Source organism: Hyperolius riggenbachi, chromosome 2 (assembly GCF_040937935.1).
Source record: "Hyperolius riggenbachi isolate aHypRig1 chromosome 2, aHypRig1.pri, whole genome shotgun sequence".
Classification (NCBI taxonomy): domain Eukaryota; kingdom Metazoa; phylum Chordata; class Amphibia; order Anura; family Hyperoliidae; genus Hyperolius; species Hyperolius riggenbachi.
In genome coordinates this window covers 219966012-219992376 of record NC_090647.1, presented here as the reverse complement: position 1 = coordinate 219992376, position 26365 = coordinate 219966012, and the positions used below count along the sequence as shown (strand labels likewise).

General features: G+C 42.9%; 1 protein-coding gene across 6 annotated transcripts in view; it reads left to right on the top strand.

Moving 5' to 3' along the window:
* TMEM131 (transmembrane protein 131) overlaps positions 1 to 26365 on the top strand; it is a 248280-nt gene that overhangs the window by 78086 nt on the left and 143829 nt on the right. For all 6 annotated transcript variants that reach the window (XM_068268162.1, XM_068268161.1, XM_068268160.1 and 3 more), the window contains exon 4: positions 14228 to 14296. In XM_068268162.1, the coding sequence (XP_068124263.1) occupies positions 14228 to 14296 (69 nt within the window). The remainder of the gene's footprint in view (positions 1 to 14227; positions 14297 to 26365) is intronic.

The window sequence follows — 26365 nt, the reverse complement described above, 5'->3', positions numbered from 1 at the left end:
CGTCCTCCAGGTCGCTCTGACGTCGTCGCCGGGGACCAGGTCGGTGCTCCAGCAAACTGCTGCGGGCAGAGCTGTGACGAGGGAGGTCCTGGGAGCTTTGGGGCTGGAGGAAGCCCCCGGTAAGTACCATTCATTTTACTTTATTTCCCCTGACAACTCCTTTAAGCTGGAATTTAATCTGCAGGTTAATCTACCAGAAAATTGTATGGTGTGTACCTAGCATAAGGGATAGCCCGGCTCATTGTCTCTCCCCCTCCCTGCAGTGCACTAGTGGCCAGGAACTTTGATCCTCCCTCCCACCTAAAGGGCAGCCTCCTATCTCTATCCTCCCCCCATGTGTAATGAAATGCAGAGTAATCGCCGCAGCAGAAGTGATGTCACGAGTCCAGCGCCGGTTACGTGTCCGCTCATCTTCCTTACTCATGCCAGTGTGCGTGCATTAGTGTAGCGCCGGCTCCTGAAGTCGCATGATGTGACGCGAGTATGGCAGATGAAAGCAAACTACATCTGGCGCTGGACTCTTAAAGAGACTCTGTAACAACATTTTCAGCCTTATTTCTTCTATCCTATAAGTTCCTATACCTGTTCTAATGTGGTCTGTCTTACTGCAGCCTTTCCTAGTTGCACAGTGGCTGTATTATCTCTGTTATATAATCTAATCTTCTTTCCTCTGATGGCTTTGTCGGGCTCAGGCACTCAGGCAGGAATGTGCTGCTCTACGTGTGATAGGATAGAAGCTATACACACCCTCTCCACGCCCCCTGCAGGCTCTGTGTGAGTCACAGACTGAGCTCCTCTCAACCTATCACACTCTGGTTAGCAGCCATGTCTTTTGTTTGTAAACACTGCCTAAAACTGGCAGTTACAAGCCAGGATCGCAGCAGGGAGTGGCAGAAACAGCACAGAGGGGCCCAGGAGAACATAATGAATAGAATGGTATGCTTTTTATTGTAAGAATTTTAGAGTACAGATTCTCTTAAGTTCGCTCTTGCTGCGATGATTACTCTGCTTTTCATTACACACAGGGGGAAGAAAGAGAGAGGTGGTTGCCCTTTGGGTGATGGTGGGTGGGAGGATCAAACTTCCCAGCCACTAGCGCACTGCAGGGAGGGGGAAGAGAGCGAGACGGCCCTGTCATCCCTGCTATACGTTGTTAAATTTAGGACTGACTCAAGTATAAGGCGACCCCCTACACTTTTATACTGTGAGTCAGTCCTGCGTTTCTTGACTTATAGCAGAGTATATATGGTACAGTGCTGCCTAAAAATTGCTGTACTCCTACCCCTGGCAAATTTTGACTTGCTTACTTTTATTCAACCAGCAAGTAATTTTTTGGCGGGAAATGACATGGGTCTCTCCCAAAAGCTAAAACTATGCAATAGAGGCATTATTGTGGAAAAAAACCCCATTTCTCAGCTTTTATTTACATTTGAGCAAAAAGTGTCCAGTCTATCCAATGGGAAGACCTTCTCCTGTATTTATGACTACCAATATCAGCCATTCACCGACCAGACCATATCCTATATGATGCTTTACTGTGTCACTGAAACCCCATTTATATGCAAGTAACTTCCATGCTTACATGATGGCTTCTCATGTTGGAGTGGAAAATAACTCTAATAGCAGCTTGCTTTGCAGAAAATATCATAATGCATATGTGACAATGTTATCTGGTGCCTGATATATTACATGTACTAAAGAACCGTAATTCCTACATCAGCAGTCTCCTGTACAAAATGGCCAAGGATGTCCTAAAATCATGTTAATGTCTCCAAAGTTGGCACATCAGTTTGTTTCCCTCAGTAATGTGCACAGCTGTGTCCTGTCCGTCGGACCCACCTGCTGGCATGTGCGAGGTCTTCGGTACTGCTCGTTCAGACTTCAGAAGTACTCTCATCTCTGCAAGCCCCAATGTATGTGATGTGATCCAATGGACTCCGACACAGTACATCCCAACGCAGTACATGCGTGATGCGACTTTCCCCCTCTGTTGCATTCCTGTGTGTTGTTTTTTTTTTTTTTTTATATATATACAGCGGATGCAATGCAACTCCCACTGTAAAGTTTGCTTTAAAGTACATATAAAATGGTCTTTCCCGTATTCAGACTGATAGAAGCCTGCTACTAATGACTGGATTAGTCCAGATGGTTAAAAATTAGTAAAAAAAAATGGTTTCAACTCTGCAGCTGATTACTCCAATGGGAACATGGTAAAGTTCCAGATGGTCCTTAGTCTTAGGCAGGGGTCTCACTTGCATAATGGGAAAATGCACATAATGCTTCCCAATGCACAAATGCAGTGCACTGGGAGCAATGTGTGCTTTTCCACAACAGGGTAGAAACTAGCGCTGCTGCTTGTTCTCGCTCAACATGTATAATTCCCTATTGCCGACAGTCAGCTGTTCTCAGCTGGCTGCAGGCCAAGAGTGCGGATTTGGCCACGGGAAAATGCTGCTATTTTTCCATGGCTTCAAGTGTGACTCTACCCTGAGGCCCTATTCACACTTTTCTACCACTACTTGTGCTTTGCTGCTGCTGCACAAGCAATCCTATGGGATAACTCTAATTGCAGCAATTGCGGCAGGGTTTACAATAATCTCGGATCGCAAAAAAATGCTGCATTCAGCATTTTCCTGGGTATTGCGTTGCAATTCTCACTCACTAGAATGAGAATTGCTAAATGCAGTCGCCAAAAAAAGTAATGCAAAGATCTTTGTTTACGTGTGAAAGGTGGCAAGGAGTACAGTTGCTGTGCTAGCAAAAAAGTCAGTCAGTTTTTGAAATTCATGGTTTCAAATTTAAAAATGGAAAGATTTTTTAAATAACATTGTTTGTGCAGTACTGACAAAAACAACACTATATAGAAGTGAAATTTCACTTCCACGAATTTAGTTTTTTTTGCTGGAGTTTGAATTTTGTAGACCTGTACATTGTACAAATGGATGTTAATCCATTTTGCTGTGCACTATGATGAAGCAATTTGATCTCCTGCAGACGGCATTCAAGTCTGCTATATAAACGAGTTAGTGTTGCCGTGAATGACAGATAACAAATAGACACAGGTGTAGACTCTACATCTGGCTTCCTACCTGGCTTGTTCCACGATGATCATATGATTATTACCTAATGTAACATGGAAATACAATCCTGATCTGTGCTTTAGTGCCCTTGTGTAAACAGGCTTATTTTAGCTGTTGCTTGTATGCATTTCAAAACAGTTTATAAAGGTTAACAAAGAAATTCATCTTCTTTCTTCTGTTTTTAGACATTTTACAGCAATGTTTTACTCTGCATGAAAGATCTTCATATCTTAGCATTTTCTTTAACCGGGTCTGGACCAGCGTAGTTGAACCGACGCAACGTTTACATTTGCCTACGCCTGCCAACGTCTGTAACCCTTGTGGCAATACTGTGACGCTGCGGCCCGAGTGTTCTGCTGGCACCCTGACAGCAGAGCTTCATATTGGCTGATGACCTCTTCAGTACTGTGTGCCAATCACAGTAATCACTGTTTATAAAAGGTAATGAGAGCTCTGGTGCTTAAAAGAAACCTGAACGGCATTTGAAAAAACAAGTTTCACTTACCCGGGGCTTCTGCCAGCCCCCAGCAGCTGCCCTGTGCTCGCACCATCACGGAACCATCCTCTAGTTCCCCACCGCGGCTATGTTTCGGGATTGCTTACTTTCCAGTTTGGTGGCCTTGGCCGCACGCATCCTTGTTCATGTTCCTTACGTGATAGCACAGGGCAGCTGCAGGGGGCTTGCTTCCCCCCCCCCCCCCCCCCTTTTCAGCTTAATTGTAAAAAAGAGGAATATGGAGGCTTCCATATTTACTTCCTTTTAAACAATGCCAGTTGCCTGGCTATCCTGCTGATCCTCTGCTTCTAATACTTTCAGCCATAGACCCTGAACAAGCATGCAGCAGATCAGGAGTTTCTGACATTGTCATATCTGACAAGATTCTGTTACAGCTGATCAGTATCACCCTCCTGAAGGCAGAAGTTGGAAGCTGGAGTAGGTAGGGGCTAGTTCACACTGGGTGATTTTTCAGCCTTTTGCTGATCACTGGCGATCAGCAAAATGCTGCTGCTAATGCAAGTCAATGGTAGTGTTCACACTGCAGTGATTGCCGATTTGCTGATGGTGCATGCTGCATTTTTGGAGCGATTTTGCATTTCAATGTTCTAGAATCCCAAAACGCAGTCACTCCTGAATTGCTTTCCTGTACATTGAAAAAACAGCTTTTTGCTGATTGCCAGCGATCAGCAAAATGCTACCAAAGCGCCCAGTGTGAACTGGCCTTTAGAAGGGTTAGAGGCTATCTTTGTCACCCTTTATGCACCTGCTGAGGTAAAGGTCCTGCAGGGAAGTTAAAATGCAACCAATGCTTTCTGCTTATTGGATAATGTGCTGCAGTTATTCCCTCCCCCATACAGATTATGAGCCAAACCAGACGGTTAATGATGATAGGATGAATTCAATGATTGCAGTACAAAACTGCATTACTTTCTGTGGCAGGCCGGATGCGCCCGGCTAACGGATAAGTACCGGCTCACTATACACCAGCAGTTCTGGATGTGTGCCTGGCTTTCAGAGGCATGAAGAGATGATTTGGATCAGGGGTCCCCAAACATTTTGGGTCGAGGGCCGGGTCAACATACTTCAGACTGCTGGGGGGCCGGAGTATACATAAAATGATGTCTTTGCGAGCTAAAAAGTGAAGCATACCCTGGTGGCAACCTGAATTCCAATTAGACAGCAGTGTCACCTGATGTGGAATTTGATTGGAAACCAGCAAAATTACTGCTTTCTGGCTTCCATGTGGATGGGTGGTGCCAGCACTGCTATTATACATGTGGACCACCAATATTTAAAGATGTAGCTGACCGCATCCATAAGTAAAACATTTTGTGTGTGTGTGTGGGGGGGGGGGGGGCATTAAAAGAGCCTCTGGGGGGCCGCATTCTGCCCGCTGGCCTTAGTTTGAGGACCACTGATTTGGATATTCATGGGAACCACAGTTGATCACTTAAATCTGAATCAACGTAAATGCCTTCTGTTTTAAGGCGGTAACATTCTATTCAGGGTTGCTTTTCAGTAAAAAGGCCTTTCATTCTCTTTTAACCCCTTGTACTTTGCTAGTGGTTCTGGTTCACCTTGAGCTCTCTGGGTAATCTGTAACACATACTTGGCAAACACAAATATGAATCTCCTGTCTTTGACTTGAGTAGATTTGAGGTGAAAATATAACTTCTTAAAATAACTGACTTGGATAGGATCTACATATAGAGGAAACCTAACATGGGAAATCAACACTGTTGGCATCATCAAGTAAGGCCAACAAAGGATGTTCCACCTACAAACAGCTGACAAAGTCTGGCCTGCCACAGAAAGTAATGCAGTTTTCTACTGCAATCCTTGAATTCATCCTATCATCATTAACCGTCTGGTTTGGCTCATAATCTGTATGGGGGAGGGAATAACTGCAGCACATTATCCAATAAGCAGAAAGAATTATTGGTTGCATTTTAACTTCCCTGCAGGACCTTTACCTCTCAGCAGGTGCATAAAGAGTGACAAAGATAGCCTCCAACCCTTCTAAAGGCCAGTTCACACTGGGCGCTTTGGTAGCCTAATCGGACGCTACACCTTTGTTGTTGCAATGCTTCGCCATGCACGTCTTTAGGGATTTGGTTTCATGCTGTGGTAAACGGCTGCACACTATCCGAATCACATCGGTATGTGATTCGGACAGAATAGGCAGAGTTTCCCTGCTCGAAACACATGCAGGGAGTGCTACGCATTCCGCACTTTTTGAAACTGGCTCAGCAGCGTTTCCCCCACATGAGATTTGAGAAACCGTGTATCATACTGACTTGAACCCGGGTCCAGTTAAGTCCTTCACACAGAGTACACACAATGTACCGGCAGACTTCTGGTAGCGGTGTTGGCGCACACATCCTGAGGTCTGTTGTAGCCGTGGCGGGGTTAGGGCTTTAGCAGTGACGTGAAGGGCAGGGTGTTTAAACCCTGGCAAAACGGCATGCAGTGCTGTTACATTTAACTAGCAGCTGAGACATGTTGCCATGACTTTTCCATCAGACCGCTCCTGTCTATCAGTCTGTCTTCAGTCAGTCAAGTCAGTCCTCATCCTTACCTCACTGCAAGGTTGTCCCCTCCTTTTCTTTTTGTCTCTAGTAGGGAAGTCCTTGGGGTTGTAACCTGGTGGGCACCATGCAGCAAAGTAGTCCGTTGTCCATTAGGGTTGGTGGGCCATCATCCCTTATGGAGGCGTGCTTGTGAAGATCCAAGCTCTCATAGAGTCCACACCCAGTAAGTGCCCACACCACTTACTGGTGTCGAGATGAACAAGACCCTGACGCAGGGTTTAACAATGTGTTAATCATCGCTTTATTTGGGGTTTTTGAAATTTCTTGCAGTTGGATCCAGAGTGGAACTTTCTTGGCATTATTATGTTCTTTTAGTTTATTTTGTTCCAGGCGTATCTTCACTAGTCTGTTAACTTGCTTGTTTGACATTTGAAAGACCTGTCAAAAGATAATTTACTGCTGAGCCTGTAAAAAATAAGATCACACTCTGGATTCCAAATGGCATGGAGCTGCCCAGCACAAGCTACCAGTGACCTTTGCTAAATGGGCAGGGATAGCGCTACAGTGGAGAATTACAGAACAGAAGCTTAGTATCCTTACAAAATGCATCTCATTAGGAAACTCTGCTTATCATTGCTAATTGGATACTATGAACAACTGTGGCATTTCACTACTAAGCAATTGTGTAACATGATATTCTGTTTACTTATCTCATGAATTAAGAACACCTGGGTCTGATGTGAACAACACCAATAAAATGCTTACTGCCAGTGCAAAATAAAAGCATAATGTAAGCTAGTAAATGTTGGTCTGTTTTGTTAGAAAACAAAAATGATTATAACTGAGAATTTCATATCCCCCCAGTTTTTTCCACTACAGCCTGCCTGAGGGCTCCTTTTCACGAACTGTTGGGCTGTGTGCTCAGCAAGCAGTTACCAGGCAGAAGTAAGCAGTTATCATACAGCAACAAACAGTTACTAGGTAGCAGTGAGCAGTTGAGAGCGTTTGAGAGGCATTTCACTGCCTATCAGTGGTCCGTGGAAAGAAGGACTAAATTGCATTTCCCCATCTCTTGTTACAAACCAAATCTATGCAGCTTAAAGTGAACCTCCGGACTAAAAATCTACTCAGCAGAACTGAAAAGGCTTGGTGTTTAACAGTTTCACAGCATCAGAACTTTGTTTTTCTTACCAAAGCATCATTTTTAGCTGCATTTTTACCTAAGGTCCACCCATCAAAGAAAAAAAGCCCAGGCTTTTTTTCCCTGATGCTGTGCAGAGCATGATGGGATTTCCTATGTTGTTGTTCACGTTGCCTAGCAACTGGGAGAGGTCAGGACACAGGACAGTTGGAACTGTCCCATGCTCCCTGTCACCTCCTTTCAACCAAAAAGATGGCTGCCATCATGAAATCAAACATTTGCCTGTTCTTTTAAAACAGGGTGGGTAAGAGATTATATGACCTATCTATTTTAATTAACATAACTCATGTAACTTAATGTGACAGTATGTTTGTTTAGGCTGGAGTTCCTCTTTAAGGTCTTGAACCCACAACAAATTGCAAAGCTCTGTTGCATTCGCTAACATTTTAATTAGCGTTTTGTAAGCAATTTCAGGAGTGTTTTCTGCCTATTTCGGTAGCGATTTCAAAAAGTGTAAGATTTTCAACAGCAATTGTGATGGCAATTAGAGATTTTAATTCTGATTGGTCCTTTCGCATTATTGTTCTTTTGTTTACAGTTTGCAGTAATTTAAACAGAGTAACCAAGCAGCTCGGGGTGACCCAAACCACTAGGAATGTATAGGGGGATAAAGGAGACCGAAAAGCCCTCCTACTAAGTAATGCTTGGTGAAATTTACCTTCTTAAGAGAAGGAAACTTGCAATAATTCAGCTATTAGTGAACATTTGTGGTTACCCACAATGCACCTCCACTGAATAAGCAAATTATCTCTTTTCGCCCCTGCAATGCCGGGAATACACAATGCGTTTTTGCGTTCGTTTCTGCCGTCGTCTTTGCTTTCAATACATTCTACTCTCGAATCACCGCTCTATTCTCCTCTGGATTCCTTATCTTTTCTTATCTATTTACATTCACTTGAATGAGGGGAATTGAAATGAAAATAGAATCGACCAGATCTGACGGGTTGGAATTTATCTATCAAACCCATCTATTTAACATAAAAACTTGATGTGTATTCCCAGCATTAGCCAGACTAGCATCCAGAACCGCTGGTGTATAGCAAGCCTGTAGCTTTAAAGGACAACTGAAGTGAGAGGGATATTTAGGCTGCCATATTTATTTCCTTTTAAGCAATACCAGTTTCCTGGCAGCCCTGCTGATCCTCTGCCTTTAATATTTTGAGCCTTAGACCCTGAACAAGCATTCAGCAGATCAGGTGTTTCTGACATTGTTAGATCTGACAAGATTATCTGCATGCTTGTTTCTGGTGTAATTCAGACACTACTGCAGCTAAATAGACCAGCAGGGCAGCCAGGCAACTGGTATTTTTTAAAAGGAAATAAATATGGCAGCCTCCATATTTTTCTATTTTTCTCACTACAGTTGTCCTTTAAATATTACACAGCCACATCAACCCCACATGTAGACAGCCTGTTTCGGACTTTTAGGCCTGGTGCACACCAAAACACGCTAGCAGATCCGCAAAATGCTAGCAGATTTTGAAACGCTTTTTCTTATTTTTCTGTAGCGTTTCAGCTAGCGTTTTGCGGTTTTGTGTAGCGGTTTTGGTGTAGTAGATTTCATATATTGTTACAGTAAAGCTGTTACTGAACAGCTTCTGTAACAAAAACGCCGGCAAAACCACTCTGAACAGGCGTTTTTCAGAGCGGTTTGCGTTTTTCCTATACTTAACATTGAGGCAGAAACGCATCCGCAATCCAAAAAATGCCTCACCCCGGGAGGATTCGTTTCTGCAAAACGCGTCCCGCTCTGGTGTGAACCACCCCATTGAGATACATTGACCAAGCGTATCCACAGCCGCAAGCGGCTGCAGAAACGCTGAAAAAGCCGCTCGGTGTGCACCAGCCCTGAGTCCTCATCCGTACATGGCAGGGATTGATACAGGCAGCCATATCAATCCCTGCCATGTGAAGCACCCGGCTAAAAGAGCCTGGGGAGAACACTGGTGCATGTGGTGTTGTTGTAAGAGTGCTTTTGGGTCTCTTTCAGGTGTGTGTGTGTGTGTGTGTGTGTGTGTGTGTGTGTGTGTGTGTGTGTGTGTGTGTGTGTGTGTGTGTTTTTTTTTCTTTTCGGTTTGTTTCTTAGAACAAGGGGGTAATATTTAGAACTATTATAATTTAAAATGTTTTTCTTTGTAAGACCTTAGACACACTGCAGAGCGCTTTTTGGGTCCGTCAATGCTAAAAACCGCTGCCATTGACTTGCATAAAAATCATGGTAAAATCGCAAGTCAATGGGAACATTTTTATTTTTTTTTTTTTTTTTCAAACTCCGCACTGACAGATCAAAAAGTGCTCTGCAGTGTGTCTCAGGCCTACTCTTGTTAAATGTAATAGTTTTGTTTCTGGGCTGGAAATGTGTTGAGTGCATGATCATATGGCAATCTAGTCTGACCGCAGGCTTCTTCTGAGGATGACGTTAGTAATACGTAATGTATCAGCAATGATGGACCTGCATTGCTCTATAGTAATATCTGTCCTCTAACCTCACCCTCCTTCCTCTCCGTTGTAGAATGGACCTTGCCATTGAGAAGCATCTGTACAATGACTGTTTCCAGATTGATCTTTCTAGGCATTGTTCATTGAGGTTCCTTTCACACCGCGTCGGTCGCAGTGTACAATGCATTGCCATTTTATTTATATTCTTCTAATCGGGTGATATAGGTGCTGTCAGAACCCATTGAGACATCTGTGCATTTACCGGACAATGTGCACATTTACAGTGGCAATGAAGCACCCTTTCAAGGCCACTATGTTTCACTGTATATGTCGCATCACACTTCTAACCCACCATGCAACTTTGCACCACTGTTGTGTTGCGATGCTATCGCAGCAAATTTATAGTGTGAAAGGACGATGAAAGTATGCTTGTAGCTTTGAGTGCATATTTTGTATTGCATAGATGGCTATCACCTAGCTTAAAAACCATTGAAATTGCTTTTACTTTCAGTGTGCACGGTTACTCAAATTTCTAAAACCACCAAAATGATATTTCAATGTCCTTTTTTTTTTTTTTCCTGTTGTGAAGGTACAGCTGTATAGTAAGGATAGCAGAGAATCTGCATCCCCTATACCTGTGGTTTGGTAACTTCCTCTCTGAACACCGCGTGCAAACTGGTTTCAGATGAAAGTCTGTCTCCTAAACATGATTAACACAGTCACTGACTTCTAAAGAAGATACTGTTGTAATGCTTTGCAGAAAATAGGATGTTTGATTCTTCGTATGAGCAGTAGTTTGTTTTCTAAAAGGTAACAAATATGGCAGCACACGCGCCTCTCTCATCACATGTTCTCATTAAAAGGAAATCAAGGTTGTTTATTTCTTTTTTAAACATTGCACATTACCTGGCTGTCCTGCTGATCCTCTGCCTCTAATAATTTAAGCCATAGACCCTGAATAAGCATGCAGATCAGGTGACCATGACAAATCTGATAAGATTAGCTGCATGCTTGTTTCAGGTGCTTGACTTACACTGGGTACACACAATGTAATTTTCTGACAGATTTACTGTCAGATCGATTATGTCCAATCTGATTTCTGATCAATTTTTGATAGACGTGAATGGAGAATCGGGCAGAAAAATGAATTGAATATCAGATCAGACATGTTGGAAATAATCAATTTGGCAGTAAATCTGTCAGAAAATTGCATCGTGTGTACCTAGCATTAGACCCTACTGACCAGAAAGATCAGCAGGACTGCCGGGCAACTGGTATTGTTTAAAAGGAAATAAATATGGCAGCTTCCATCGGTCTAAAACCTTGGGTTACTTTTTAATCTGCTGTGTAACTTTGAGCATCTCAAAATGCGTCTGAAACTTGCCTTATTTCAGTCCAATGGAGACATTTAGTGTTTTAATAGTAAAACGTTAAGATTGCCATGAACATAACTTTGCTCAACCTGTTTGACCAAGTATTGACCCTGCGTTTTCCCCTTTCTCCTTTATCACCATATGTCTACCTAGCAAATGTTTGTGCAAATATTGTTTATGCATTGTGTAGTGGCTGATTGTGAACATTTTATATTCTTCTCTTTCACCTTTTAGGCCTCTTTCACAGTGCGACGTTAAAGTCGCACGTTAGAAAATGTTTCACTGCAGACTAATCGCACAGCAATACTAAGTCTGTGTGACATTCACAGTGCACACGTTGCGTTTGTGTGTAACGTGTAGTGTTATTAGAAAGTGCTGCATGCAGTGTGTTATACACGTTATTAGCTGCGTTGGACTGTTTGCACATGCTCAGTAATGACTTGGAAGCATACTTTTCATTGCCTGTATGCTCTACTGTATGCGACGATAACTGGGCATTAAGTTACGTTGCAACTTTTTTGGGGGCCTTGCGCTGTAATTTGCGTTGCGACTTTAACGTCGCATCAAACCGCGACGTCCTACTGTGAAAGAGGCCTTAAAGCCGACCTACAAGTCCTTTGTTTACTGAACACTTTGGTGTCCAGAGTAATGTGCTCAATATTGGCGGGGATAATGTTTTATATACATCTTTTTTTTTTAAAATGCTCAGAGAGGTTTTCTACAACAAAATTCAAATCTGTTTGCTGTGTGGTGTGTTTTTTTTTTGTTTTGTTTTTTTGGTGCAATTACAAATTCCAATTTGCAGAATTACAAACTTGTATTGTATGAGGCAAATGCAATTGCACCAAAAATGTAGCATGCAGTGCATTTGTGTCCCTAGCCCTTCCCTATTTTCTAATGCCATGGCCAGTCCAACTCCTTCCAGGTGTGATGTCATCATGCATGCACATTGCTGGCAGGGTATCCTGTATTTCTCCACTTACAAGTAAGGAGCCCAGTGGATGTCACTTTAAATCATTTTTTGTGCTTTCCAGCCCACTTGAAGGGCCTGTCAATGGTTTGCCAAACTTAAACCAGTGGCGGACATGGTTTTAAGTGGTACATCAGCCAGATTTGTAGACCGTGCAGTGTAAAGGTGCCCATACACTAATGCGATTTCCCGCCGATAGACAGCAGATTTGATGATCACTGTGATCGAATCTGCTGTGAAATCAATTACGCGGACTGAGCGACTGATTTCCCCCCGGAATCAATTGATTCCATCGATCTGTCCAGACAGAAAAGTTTGCTCGATTGCAGGCGGGTTGAGAGCGCGTTATTCGCTTCGATACGGCAACGACCGATGCAGCAACACATCACCTGCCTGGCCGGCGCAAGTCCCCGGGTCCCCGCTGTCTCTTCTTCACTACTTCCAGCATCTTCTCTTCACTTCCTGTCCATCCTGTGAGAAAGCAAAGTTCAAACTGTAAGAGGGCGCTCTGTTTGAAATTGCTGCTTGTGACAGGAAAGGACAGGGAAGTGAAGGGAAGATGGAGTACGCTGGAAGAAATGAGACTGCCGGGACCCGGGGAATCGTGTCGGCAGACAGGTAATGTATTGCAGCTGGCCGCGGACGGTGTGCAGGCGACAGTGGTAGTTCCATAGGTTGTAAATTGACTTCATACTGAAATCTATTCAAAATCTGTTTGCAGTGTATGGGCAGCCATTAGATCCCTCTCTGATCAGATTCGATTAGAGAGGGATCTATCTGTTGGTCGATCTGGTGGCAATCGATCAGCGTATGGTTACCTTTTAGAACTTCCATAGGGTTTAATTGTCCTTTGGGTTCAGAAAAACAGCTTACCTTTTAACTTCTATGTCACAGAAGTATGGTTTCTGCGGACAGAAAGTGTTAACATTTCTCCATTGATCTCTAAATAGAAGATCATCCACTTGCATTATCACAAATACTTTCTGTTTTTATAAAGCAAACTACACTGAGCAATGCTTTTTATTTAATTAACGCGGAAAAATCACTGGACAGCGTAGAGGTTTGGGAGCTATCACGATTAGCGGTTCTATACATGCTAATAGCGATCGCTCAAGAATCGCTGCCAAAACGCTGCATGTAACACATCTGCGATTATCGCTAATCGCAAAACGCCCGCGTTTGCATAGCAAACCATGTACTAAGCGGTTTTAAAAACCGCTAGTGTTTTGCGGTGAGCGAGAATCCCGCTCAGATGTGAACAGGGCTAAGTAGGGGGGCTTTTCGGTCTCTCTAAAGGTGGCCACTAACAATACAATCTTTTTCATCCAATTTTACCAAATATATGTGGTAGAAGAATGTAAACGGAGTAGATATATTGAATGCATAATTTAAGCAGTTACCTTGTATTAAATAGAAATGGTAAGATTGGATGAAAAAGATTGTGCCGTTAGTGGCCAGCTTTAGTCCCCTATACTTTCCTAGTCGTTTTGGGTAACCCCGAGCTGCTTGGGTGTTCTGCTGAATTATTTTTGTGATAGTGAGACAAACTCCAACAGGGGCACAATAACATTACTTTTCACACAGTAATAGAGTAAGTACAAGGTTTGATTTCTGGATATATACCATACCCGTTGGATTCTTAAATCTCCTATTGTAACAGAGAACTTGTATTAAATGGAACCTCTGCAGTATGGACACACTCAATACATTTCTAACCGGGTCTAGCTGTTCCTTTCTCTGTTCAAAAAACTTGTGTTCCATTTATTCAATTTCATTTTTCATTATTGTCTTTTCTGATTGGCTGTACATACTTTCGTGCTTGCACAGTACATATGTTTGCAAATGTCTGTAAGCAGAAAGACATACACACAAGTGAATACAAAAATGAACTGAAGCCAGAATCACATGGTTTCTATAAACAGTGTTACCAAGTGGCTTGGTTCGGTAGCTGCGCTATTTCTTCTTCTCTAGCTAAACAAGTTTGTCAAGTTCCCCCTTCTTGAACAGTGTGCTGTAAGTCCTTTGGGCATTTCATTGTGAAAGGCACTTGTGCTCACACCTGTTCACAGCCTGCTTAGTAGAAGATGGGTTTTCTATTGTCCCGTTTACTACAGATATATCTCTGTCTCCACAGTGTGTCCTTACACAGAGGGAACTGCAGGCCAATACGATTTGAGCCACCAATGCTGGACTTCCATGAACAGTAAGTAAAAAAGATAGTTTTGCTCCATGATTTTTTGCTATTTTTAAATGGTTGTCTTTACCTCATTTCAGTCACCCAACTTGCCAAGTATCTGTATGGCATTGATCACCAATTCCATTTAGCCAAAGAATGACTTGTAGGGAAAAGTAATTCTTTGGCCAAATGTAATTCATGATTATGTGGCATCAGTTTTTTATTGTGTCCATTGCATGCTTTGACATCTATTGATATGGGTTTCTGTTACTTTAAAAAAAAAAAAAATACTTTGGTTAACACATTTTAACTATGTTTAGGCTGGTTTCACGCCAGGACGTTGCGTTAGAGGGGACATTAAGGTCGCATAACGTGCCCCTAACGCAACGCCTGGTGGAGTTGGAGCAGGACGCTACCAAGAGCCGCGTTACAAGCAGCTCTTGGTGCGCCTGCTCTGTCGGAGGCACTGCGGAGACAACGTTAGCGGAGCTCTCCGCATCACGTGGTCCCGCCAGCCAATCAGCGGCCGCTCCAAGAAGAAAACACTGCAAGTGGAGTAAATATTAAGTAGCCATGTGCCTGGCTACGTAGCGGCCTCTCCCCACCTCCTCTCCTCCCCCAAAATAAAAAAACCCACCCGTACTGAGCATGTGCAAACAGTCTAACGTGGCTTCGCCGCGTGTAAAGTACTGCATGCAGTACGTTATCAGGACGTGCTGCGTTACTGTGTAGCGCAACATGGGCACTGTGAACAGCCCATTGATTTTTCTTTGCTGTGCGGTGGGGTGCGTTACAGGCTGCACTAACGTGCGCCTGTAACGTCCCACTGTGAAACCAGCCTTAGATGTCTAACGGTTGCTTTTCTGTATGTATGTTATAGTGGCTAAACATAAACAGGGAACTAATGCTTTATAGCTCGTTTCTGATTGGTCTGCAGCAGGATTCACTCACATTCAGCAGAGGATTTGAGCAATTTGACCAGAAAGGTTCTTGATCAGGAATAAATCTTGGCTTTTTTGTGCATAGCGTACAAAAAAGCCAAGATTTATTCCCGATCAAGAACCTTTCTGGTCAAATTGCTCAAATCCTCTGCTGAATGTGAGTGAATCCTGCTGCAGACCAATCAGAAACGAGCTATAAAGCATTAGTTCCCTGATTATTTTGTGATTGCACTTGCCAGTAAATCCTCATCAGTACTGCACATATACTGCCTTCCCATTGATATGTACGAAGATCCAAAGAAACTTGAGAATAAAGGATGGGTCAGAAAAGCAATTGTGCAGTTATGTGCAGTACTTTTGCTTTTCGAATTGATTACCATTTTTGGAAACTGATTGGAACAATTGCAAAAAGACTTCCTGCGGATCCCCTTGTGTGTACCTATTCTAAGTAGTAAACGTTTTTGTGTTTGCATAGCTATGACACATTGAAGCCTTGGCAAAGTGCGCCTTAGACAAACTTTCTGACATTGCTGCAGTATGCACTATTCTCTCTAGATATATAGCCATCTATTGGGCAAGTCATTTTTTTCCTGTGACAGCTAGTTTGTTGTAAAAGGAGTGGCCATGTTGTAGAATAATACACTATATAGTGCAGAGTCACTTACCTTAATGGTTTTGTTTTGTGAACTCCTATACAAACACACTTCATTTTGATTTATTTGCCTATGGCTGCAGCTTACTACAAATCACTACAAGCATATTTGAATACATTGTATTGCTGCATTCACTGATCATCTAATGTTAAAATGACCTGCCAGATATTGTGTGAGTACACCTCGTGCTGCTAAAACCGCTTGGAACCAATGAGGAATGGATTCCACAATACCTCTGGAAGTGTCCCGTGAGATTTATAACCAGTGTGTTATCAGTGTATCCTTTTAACGCCCTGCAAGTTAATTGGAGTACTTTTCACATGCGTGTATTATTGTGATGAATTATGAACATTGGTTATTAGGTAGTGGCTTATTCTTTGCTGTATGGTGAAGCTGACAGTTATTTATAGCATAAAGTGAGCGGAAGCTTGAAATTCATGAATGAGTAAAACCGTGCTTTGGCTGACAGAGCAGTCTGCATTACTGTCATCTTAATTTAAGGGTAAATAAACAAGACATTCCTATGCTTACTTAAGAACTGCTCTATTTTGCAAGTTCTGTACCCCAAGAATGTTGACAAGCGAATTCAGTTTTTATAGTCTGAATTGCAGTTGTCCCATACAGTTGGAAAATAAAAGTGAAATGAAGAAAAATGTTGTTCTGTATACACTTGGGGGTGTCAACCACTTAAGGACCAGCTAACACCCATAGGCGTCAGCAGGTCTTAAGTGGGTTACCATGGAAACGGCCGCTCTCCATGTCAGTTCACGGAGGGTGTCTCCGTGAACAGCCGGAGAGCCGCCGATCACGGCGCGCCGGCAAAATGTAAACACGCGGGGAAGAAATGTAAACACGCGGGGAAGAAATCCCCGCTGTTTACATCATACGGCGCAGCAGCGCCGTAAGGCAGATCGGCGATCCCCAGCCTCTGATTGGCCGGGGATCGCCGGCATATGATAGGCTGAAGCCTATCCCACAATGCGCAGGACGATTATCAGTCCTGCGCCACTCACAGGGGGAGGGAGAGGGTCGGAGTGCCAAAAACGCTGCGGAGGGGGGCTTTGAAGAGCCCCCCCGCAAAGCGCAGCAAGCCGGCGGCGATCAGACCCACCCAGGAGGACATCCCCCTAGTTGGGGAAAAAAAGGGGGTAAGTCTGATCGCCCTGGCTCTATCCTGATCTGTGCTGCGGGCTGGAGAGTCCACGCAGCACAGATCAGGCAAACCACCCCTGGTCCTTAAGTGGTTAATCCAGGCTGTCCTCTATTTATTTTAAGACAGTGTTTTGAAGTGGGTGTGGACATGCAGTAGCACAGAAGTCTTATTCAAATACTGTTCTTAACCTCCTGGGCGATAATCACGAGCTGAGCTCGGGGTATATCGCGCAGGAGGATTTCTCAGGCCCTGGTGGGCCGATTTGCATAATTTTTTTTTTGTTACATGCAGCTAGCACTGTGCTAGCTGCGTGTAACTTCCGATCGCCGCCGATACGCCGCTACCCGCCGTGCCGCGCAGCCCCCCCCCCCCCCCGGACCCCCTGCGCAGCCTGGCCAATCAGTGCCAGGCAGCGCTGAGGGGTGGATCGGGACTCCCTCTGACGTCACGACATCCATGACGTTGGTGACGTCATCCCGCCCCGTCGCCATGGCGACTGGGGAAGCCCAGCAGGAAATCCCGTTCTGAATGGGATTTCCTGCTTACTCTGATCGCCGAAGGCGATCGGAGTGGGTGGTTGGGACGCCGCTGCGCAGCGGCTATCATGTAGCGAGCCCAGGGCTCGCTACGTGATTTAAAAAAAATAAAAAATTCAAAAAAAAAGTGCTGCGCCCCTCCTGGGCGATGCAATTGTATCGCCCAGAGGGTTAAATCCTCACGTCAGTAAGATGTGAGCTAGATTTAGGGGAATGAGGGGAGGCGACGCCAAAAAATCACAAACCCTGTACGCTATCCATTGTGATTTCTGGTGTGAAGAGGCCCCAATCAAGGCTTTTGTTTTCGAACTGTATCACATGTTAATGGGAAGTGTACAAAGTGTACAATGAGGTGCCATTTTCATAATCCTCTTTAATATACTATAAACTGGATGATAAGAATTTTGACCTGTTAGGACTTTTCCTGCACCTAGCTCTTTCTTAGCCTGTTCAGATATTGGCCTTGTCGTAATGGTTAACTGAAGGCAAATGAAGATGTCACTTGTGCAAAGGGCGCAAAAGTGGGATTGAACAAAAGTTCTTTGCTTTCATTTGTTTCTTGGCAAGACTTAAACACTGTCACAACACTTGTCTTTTACCTTGCTTGGAATGTTGTGTATTTGTTGACAGTTGTTGAAGAGTCTTAGTACCTAGGGGTTTACCTTTGGTCCAGATCTGGAGGATCTCTTCACTGAAAATAGACCTTCGGTGACTTGAGCAGCTGAATATGCATCTTAAGGGAAAAATTAACTGAAGCCTGAAAAAGTAATAGTTGTATCTTAGCTGCTTTTGGTGCCTTGCCTTTAAAAAGTAGTTTTTTGCAGCCTAGTTAGAATCTGATGTTGGAGTGCAACTTTACTTTTCTTAGGTCACCAGAGAACTTTTTTATAGCTGCCAAGGACCTCTTAGTTTTGTCGATAATATTGATGTTTTCAACGTGTTTCCATGAGTTCCTGCTCCTTTCCTTGCCAATAGCGACAACTATTTGTTTTCTAGCTGCTATTGCTTTCTCAAAAGTCAATCTCCTTCTTAAAGCCAAACTTATTCTTTGTACTGCTGTCTCCTGTCATACCTCGTAGTTTGACCCACAATCTCGTGGTATGCAAACTCACTTTATAGTGTCAGCAGCAGACCCATTGCACATTGTCTCTACGGGCAATTTATCGCCATCTCCCCAAAGGTTGAATTTTGGGTAAAATGTCAAAAGGAGCAAACGTGCTGATTTGGAAATCACAAAAACTCTAATTAAAAATCTTACATGGTCAAAATATCAAATCAAAAATAGTTTTTTTATAATCTCACTTTGAATTGAATCCAGCAAAAAGTGGAAAAAAAGGTAAAGTAACATGTTTGTATCACCTCTTTTTAATCAGTGTTCAGTAAACATTTGCGCTGTAATTATAGTGCAATGTTGGCCCGTTCTTACCTGATGTAGGATTTCCGGTATTCATCACTCACCAAGACCCAAAATGGTGAGAGGGCCTTGAGCTTGGCGAGCTTACAATCTAAAGAAATTGAAGAGGGAGGGGGGGGGGGGGGGTGTGTGACACATGGTGAGGTAGTATACAAAATTCAAACGTAGAGGCAGGGTATTTTTAGGATATCTAGCAGGAGTACAATTTGGCTTTAGGTCAAAAGGGGAATTGCTTAAGGTAGAGTGTATGAATGTCGGAAAAAGTGCGGTTTGATGGAGGGTTTAGGCTTTTGAGCGCGCTTGCGTGATTTTAATGAAAGTGAATGGGAAAAACACTCCACAAGCGCTCGGCAATCGCAAGCGCTCACAAAAGCGCTTTTAGTGTGGCTCCAGCCTTAAGGAGGAACTGAAGTAAGAGGTATACGGAGGCTGCCATATTGATTTCCTTTTAATCAATACCAATTGTCTGGCAGCCCTGCTGGTCTATTTCTCTGCAGTAGTATGTGAATAACACCAGAAACAAGCATGCAGCTAGTCTTGTCAGATCTGACTTTAAAGTCTGAAACACCTGATCTGCTGCATGCTTGTTCAGGGGCTATGGCTAATAGTATTAGAGGCAGAGGATCAGCAGGGCTGCCAGGCAACTGGTATTGCTTGTAAGGAAATAAACATGGCAGCCTCCATATACCGCTCTCTTCAGTTCCCCTTTAAAGATATCGAAGGTTGGAGAGTGACGGATGTGTTGTGGAAGGGCATTCCAGAGGAGGGTCGAAGCAGGTGTGATCTTGTGTATATGTGAATAAGAAGAGGTAGTTTTAGAGGAGGACTAATAACCCTGAGTAAATCTTGCAGTCTGTTTGCTGATTGCTGCGTAGAAACATAACTGCTTGGGCACAGGATGTCCGTGGGGGACCATTAGAAGCCCCGGGTAAGTTCAACTCATTTTCCCCTAACCCCCCCATCCTCCCCCCTCAGTATCCCTTTAACCCATTCGCGTTCCGTCGTTTTCACGTGAGAAATGTTCACCTCCCATTCATTAGCCTATAACTTTATCACTACTTATCACAATGAACTGATCTATATCTTGTTTTTTCCGCCACCAATTAGGCTTTCTTTGGGGGTGTACATTTTGCTAAGAGCCACTTTACTGTAAATGCATTTTAACAGGAAGAATAAGAAAAAAAGAAAAAGAAAAAAAATGGTAAAATCCATTATTTCTCAGTTTTCAGCCATTATAGTTTTAAAATAATACATGCCTCCATAATTAAAACTCGCGTATTGTATTTGCCCATATGTCCCGGTTATTAGACCGTTAAAATTATGTCCCTATCACAATGTATGACGACAATATTTTATTTGGAAATAAAGGTGCATTTTTTCCGTTTTGCATCTATCGCGATTTACATGTTTAAAATAAAAAAAAATATAGAAATATTTCATCTTTACATTGATCTTTAAAAAGTTTAGACCCTTAGGTAAATCTTTACATGTTTTTTTTTTTTTTAATTGTAATGTTTTTTTTTTATAGTAAACCTTTTATTTGGGTAGTTTTGGGAGGGTGGGAGGTTAGATTTAGATTTATAATGTAAATGTGTGTTAATTTATAATGTTAATGTGTGTTAATTTTTTTTTTTTTTACTTTCAGGTGTAGTATTACTTTTTGGCCACAAGATGGCGGCCATGAGTTTGTTTACATGACGTCACTCTAAGCGTAACACACGCTTAGAGTGACGCATCGGGGGGGAAACAGCCAGAAAAAGCACAGCTTCCAAGAGAAGCTTTTTCAGCGGGGGAGAGGAATCAGTGATCGGGCACCATAGCCCGATACATTGATTCCGTGGCTACCGAATCCGTGGCCAGGAGTGCCTGCGGTAGCGTGCATGGTTCCTGGACGTAGTTTCTACGTCCAGGAACCTAAATAGGTTAAGGAGTCGTTCACACTAAGGCCTGGTGCACACCAGAGGAGTTTTTCTGAGCGTTTTGAGTTTTTAAATCTGCTGCTAATGTTATCCTATGTGTTTGTGCACACTGGAGCAATGAGGTTTTCTAAAAAAAAACCCATAGCATTACATTGGGAAGAGCTTTTGAAACCTCTAAAAACTCTTCCCAATGTAATGCTATGGTTTTTTTTTTACAAAACCTCATTGCTCCAGTGTGCACAAACACATAGGATAACATTAGCAGCAGATTTAAAAACTCAAAACGCTCAGAAAAACTTCTCTGGTGTGCACCAGGCCTATATGCATTTTGTATCAAATGTTAAAAAGGACTAAGTTGTAATTGGATGTAAAGTGTAGTCGCTTGAAAGAAAAAAAAATGCAACAAAGAACAGTAATATTTTACACTGTTTGTTTCAAACATCCAATCAGCTGTGAAAACATAAATAAATAAAAATGTCTGTATTTCTCTGATCAGTGACACCTGTGCTCCATTCATGTCATGTGTGTAACCGTTGTCTATTTCGAGTGCTGTTTACTGGCTGTAGGAACTAGTTACTTTGTCTCGGTCTCTAGAGACCTGTAGAAGTATTATGTATTTATTTACAGGGTAAATCTGCCACACTGCAGACTTCATTTGAAATATTTAGTACTAGGATGCAGTGCTGGATATAGGATTTAGTCCCCTGGGAGACTATGCAAAATGCATTTATAGTCTGAGATCTACAGATCATCATACACACCTTGTTTAACAGACATTCATCTGCAGATCAGATCCACCAGGATGGATTTTCAGATCTGCAGATGATTGTCTGATCTGCAGATGAATGTCAGTTAAACAAGGTGTGTATGAGGATCTGCAGAGCTCATAGACTATGAATGCAATTTGCAGGAACGGATCTTTGGCAGGAACAAATCTTTTACAGATACTGATCTTTTGAATGTGTACAGCATCTTTGTGTGCAGCATCTTGCAAAGATTTTTATCTGATGGGGAGTTCAGCTCCATAGAATAGACTGTGAAGGTATGGCTCTCCTACTACATGGAAGGGGGTAAAATTGGTCTGTGATCTTTCATTTTCAAAAGACTATGGTCTGATGTGTGTATGTGGCCTTGGTCTTTGGTGACTGTGTGAGAATCTTTAGACTCTCCATATTTTGGAAGCACTCTACCCTTGTTCCAGGATGATAAGTGTTTAGTGTTACGGCCTCTGGCCCTGCACAACTTACAAGTAAGGAGAAGGTGATGAATTCTGTGTTGTAGGATAATTCTTTGCAGCAAAAGATGTATCTGTGTTCTAGGCCTGGATTTACATCACATAAGCCTATAGGCACAGATGTCCTGGAACCGTAGACTTCGCCCTCCATGAACCTACAAACACTCGCTGAACTGCACCGCAATTGTGCTGGATGGCCCAGTTGTCACTTCTCCCTTCCTTCCTTTGTCCATCATAGCTTTAGGTGTCCCTTAGCATTAGGTAGACAGAGGTGCCCCCAAGTATTAGGTAGTTAGAGGTGCCCCCAAAGGCAGATCTAGTCAGTGGAATGCAGAGACCCGGGTAAGTAACCTCTCATTTACACTCCGCTTTCCATCATTAAGTGCCTGAAGGCATGTGCCTACAGTGCCTTATGGTAAATCCGACCCTGCTGTGTTTTGAAACTCAACACGAGTCAGGCATGTGATCCAGATTCACAGGTGTGCAAAAATGAATTCAAGCGGAATTCTCCCCTCTAACTCTATTTTTCATGTTTGATAGATAATGTGAAATGCTGTTGGAATACATGTGGTTCTGTTTTTGCTAGATTATTAGTGGGGAGAATTTTTCCTTGCTTTTCTGTCCTATGAACCATCATCATAAAAGGAAAGGGAGCACAATCGCTTCAGTGGGAACACAGGTTAAATTGGAGAGGTGGAAGGCGTTACTCTGCATTTGAGTCGTGTATTTAGATTTTCACCATGCTTTTATAAGAAAAGCTAAAAGTTAAATCAGATCTATGCACTTAAGTTTCCGGTCTCCTTTTTATAAATAATATGTATAATATGCCGACAAGAGTAGTACCAAATTAAAATCAGATAAAATGTGGGTGACAAGGGTGGGCTTACCTACCCAACAATTAACACGACCACTTTGTATGGTATAATTAACGTTAAATTTAATTAGCACTCCCAAAAAGTTTGCAACATGTTTCACGGGTCCCAAGCCCGCTTCCTCAGGCAAAAAACATACAGGTAGCAGCAACAGTGTCTGTGTATACAGGTGTAGCGCTACACCTGTATACACAAAGACACTGTTGCTCCTACCTGTATGTTTTTTACCTGAGGAAGTGGGCTTGGGACCCGTGAAACGCTTTGCAAACTGTTTTCATGGAATGCTGATAAATTTAACGCTAATTATACCATACAAAGTTATCATGTTGATTGTTGGGTAGGTAAGCCCACCCTTGTCACAAACATTTTATCTGATTTTTAATTTGGTACTACTTTTATTCTTTATTCTGCTGGCGCCTCTGTATACTTTAGCACAATCTGATCCACCTGGTGGATGGGTGTGGACACCCTCTTTCTTTCTACAGAGAGCGACTTTTTAACCTGAGCAAGGACAGGTCTAATCTCCTCGTCTGCGATAAAAGTGGTTGCCTAACCCGGCAACCCAGACTTGTGAGTATAACCTAATCTTTCCTACAACCGATGCCAATTGTATATCAGTAATACACTATTGGTGGCTCTTGATTGTCTCTTCCTTTTTTGTTAAATATGCCGACAAGGTTGGTTTGCAACGAAAAAGCATGTTGTGTTAGGTGGAAGCTGAAGCATGTTTTTTTATTAGTCACTTTGCCTTGGCAAAACTGTAAAGGCTCTTTCACACCAGAGCCCTTTTTACACGTTTTAACGCAAGGTCTATACTTTGCGTTAACCAAGGTAAAAGGAAAGTCCATAGACTTTCCTTTTACCTTTCACACCCGACGCTGCGTTTCGATTTGTTGCGTAATGACGCATCCCGGCGCATTTTATCATCGGGAATCGCCGTTTCCCCTTTGGGTTAATTAACTACTACCGCCGCTACTCAGCGTCGCATCGGAGTTTCCCGACGACACGCTGCAACGCCTGCAGGAGCCGTTCTCCTGCACGTTTCTGATGTGTAACAGGCCTTAAGGAGTACCTCGCAGAAGCGTCTTGAGCGCATGTGTTCACATGTAACATGTAAACTGTGCATGCAGTCAGGGTTCATAATCTGCACTAGGGGTGGTCAATGAGATGCAAATTGTTTTGAGTTCATCGAGGATTATGCAATTTATGTATGCAAATTTCTGCAGCTTGAACATTAACCAATCAAATTCTGAAAATGTGGTAGTGGATTGGTCCATTTTCAAGCTGCATAAATTTGCATGCATAATATGTATAATCTTCTAACTCAGGATTTGCATCTCATTGACCATCCCTGATCAGCACCAGGTGGAAGATGCTGTCCACAGACCACATCTGTACAGCTCCCAGATCTGTTGTCCTGATAAAAGTTGGCCAAACACTACATGATTTTACCCATCACTATCTGGTAGATTTGATCACTGTTCGTTGCCTCAAATGGTGTCTTGATTGATTTCCATTCAAGATTCAGTTGCTCGCACAGGATGGAAAACTTTGCTTGATGGGTGATGTGGAGGCGGTCACTAGCAGCATTAGATATTGTTGATTACTGATGCAGATTATTGGCAGCAGAGCTATTACTCTAACTTGTCCTAGCCCCTCCTCTTAAGTCTTCTCTCCCTGTCATGTGACAAAAGCTGTGGTTCAAACACTAGAGTTCTGGCTTTTATGCTGCCAGGCCTCTAGTGTTTGAACTGCAGCTTTTGTCACATAACATGGGGGAAAAGACACAGGGAGAAGGAGGCTGTGGCATGGAGTAAAACCACCAGACACTGGAGGACAAGCTAAGGCACGCCAGGTGAGAGCTGTGCTGCCAGGGGATTTACTGATGGAAGAGACTTGGGCAGCTAGGCAGGTGGCTCCTCAGATTTTCAATAAATTTCATGCTGAAAACAATTGAAAATATGTGTACAGTGTGTGGATAGCCAATAAATCCCTCTCTGATTAAATCTGATCAGAAAGGGATCTATCTGGTTGATCTGGTCGCTGTCTTAAGGTGTATGGCCAATTAACATCCACAAGATGGCAGGGGACAGTGTAGGGAACAGTTATTGCTGTTGACTGTGGCTCTGTTCTCACTATAGCAGAAAACTGTCATTTTTATGTCTAACCGCAAGGAAAACTGACAGTGAACAGCACCTACTTTATAAATGGGATCCGTTCACATGCGAGTCAGCAATGGGTCTGTTGCGTTAAAGGATACCCGAAGTGGCATGTGACATGATGAGATAGACGTGTATGTACAGTGGCTAGCACACAAATAACTATGCTGTGTTCCTTTTTTTCTTTCTCTGTCTAAAAGAGTTAAATATCAGGTATGTAAGTGGCTGACTCAGTCCTGACTGTGTAAACCTCACTGATAAGAAATTACAACTATAAAACCCTTTCCTAGCTGAAAATGGCTTCTGAGAGCAAGAAAGAGATAAAAAAGGGGAATTTCTTATCAGCAAGGGTCACACTGTAGTAACTTCCTGTCTGAGTCAGCTATGATTAAGGACATGTAACGTCCGAAACATGTCAGCATGTGGTGATGGATTTTAGCTTGCCATGTACGTGATTCAATAAAGCAAAGTTTGTTTCCACTGACCTGGTGCGGAATCCACTTTCTATTGCACTGGACTTGGGGTTCGAGCAGCCCGTTTTTCCTGCACTGTTGGTGGACGGAGCCGTGAGCGGAGTTCCACCTACATCACAATTACTGTCTGAGTCAGGACGGAGTCAGCCACTTACATACCTGATATTTAACTCTCTCAGGCAGAGAAAGGAAAAAAAGGAACACCGCATAGTTATTTGTGTGCTACGCACTGTACATACACGTCTATCTCATCATGTGGCATGTCCGTAACAAACTTTTGTGCTGTCCGCAATCTTCCCCAGAGTGGAGATGCATTTCAAATCTAGCCTATGGTGCAAACCTATCTGTACAGGCTCGAACCAGACCACAAAGAGACCATCAGAGCAGACAATGCACTGTCTGCTCCTGGCCTGAAGGAGAGAATTGGCAAGACAATATGAATAGTTGAAAATGGGACATCACAAATTAAACTTGTGTATATAATCCTGGGTAAGAGGTGATGGACACTCTTTTCTGTTTAAATAAAGACATCCTGAATACAGGTACCAGAACTGTTGGCGTGAGCTAAACTGCTGGCAGGTAGCAAGAAGATCTTTTGTATGGAACATAAGATTGTCATTGTCTGAAACTCTGGGATTGTAGACAAACTATTTCAGTAAACAAGGTAAATCATCAATCAACTTTACAGAAAGAAATGGCTTCTGTTAGTGAAACTATGAACTCCAGCTCTTCTTTAAGTCTT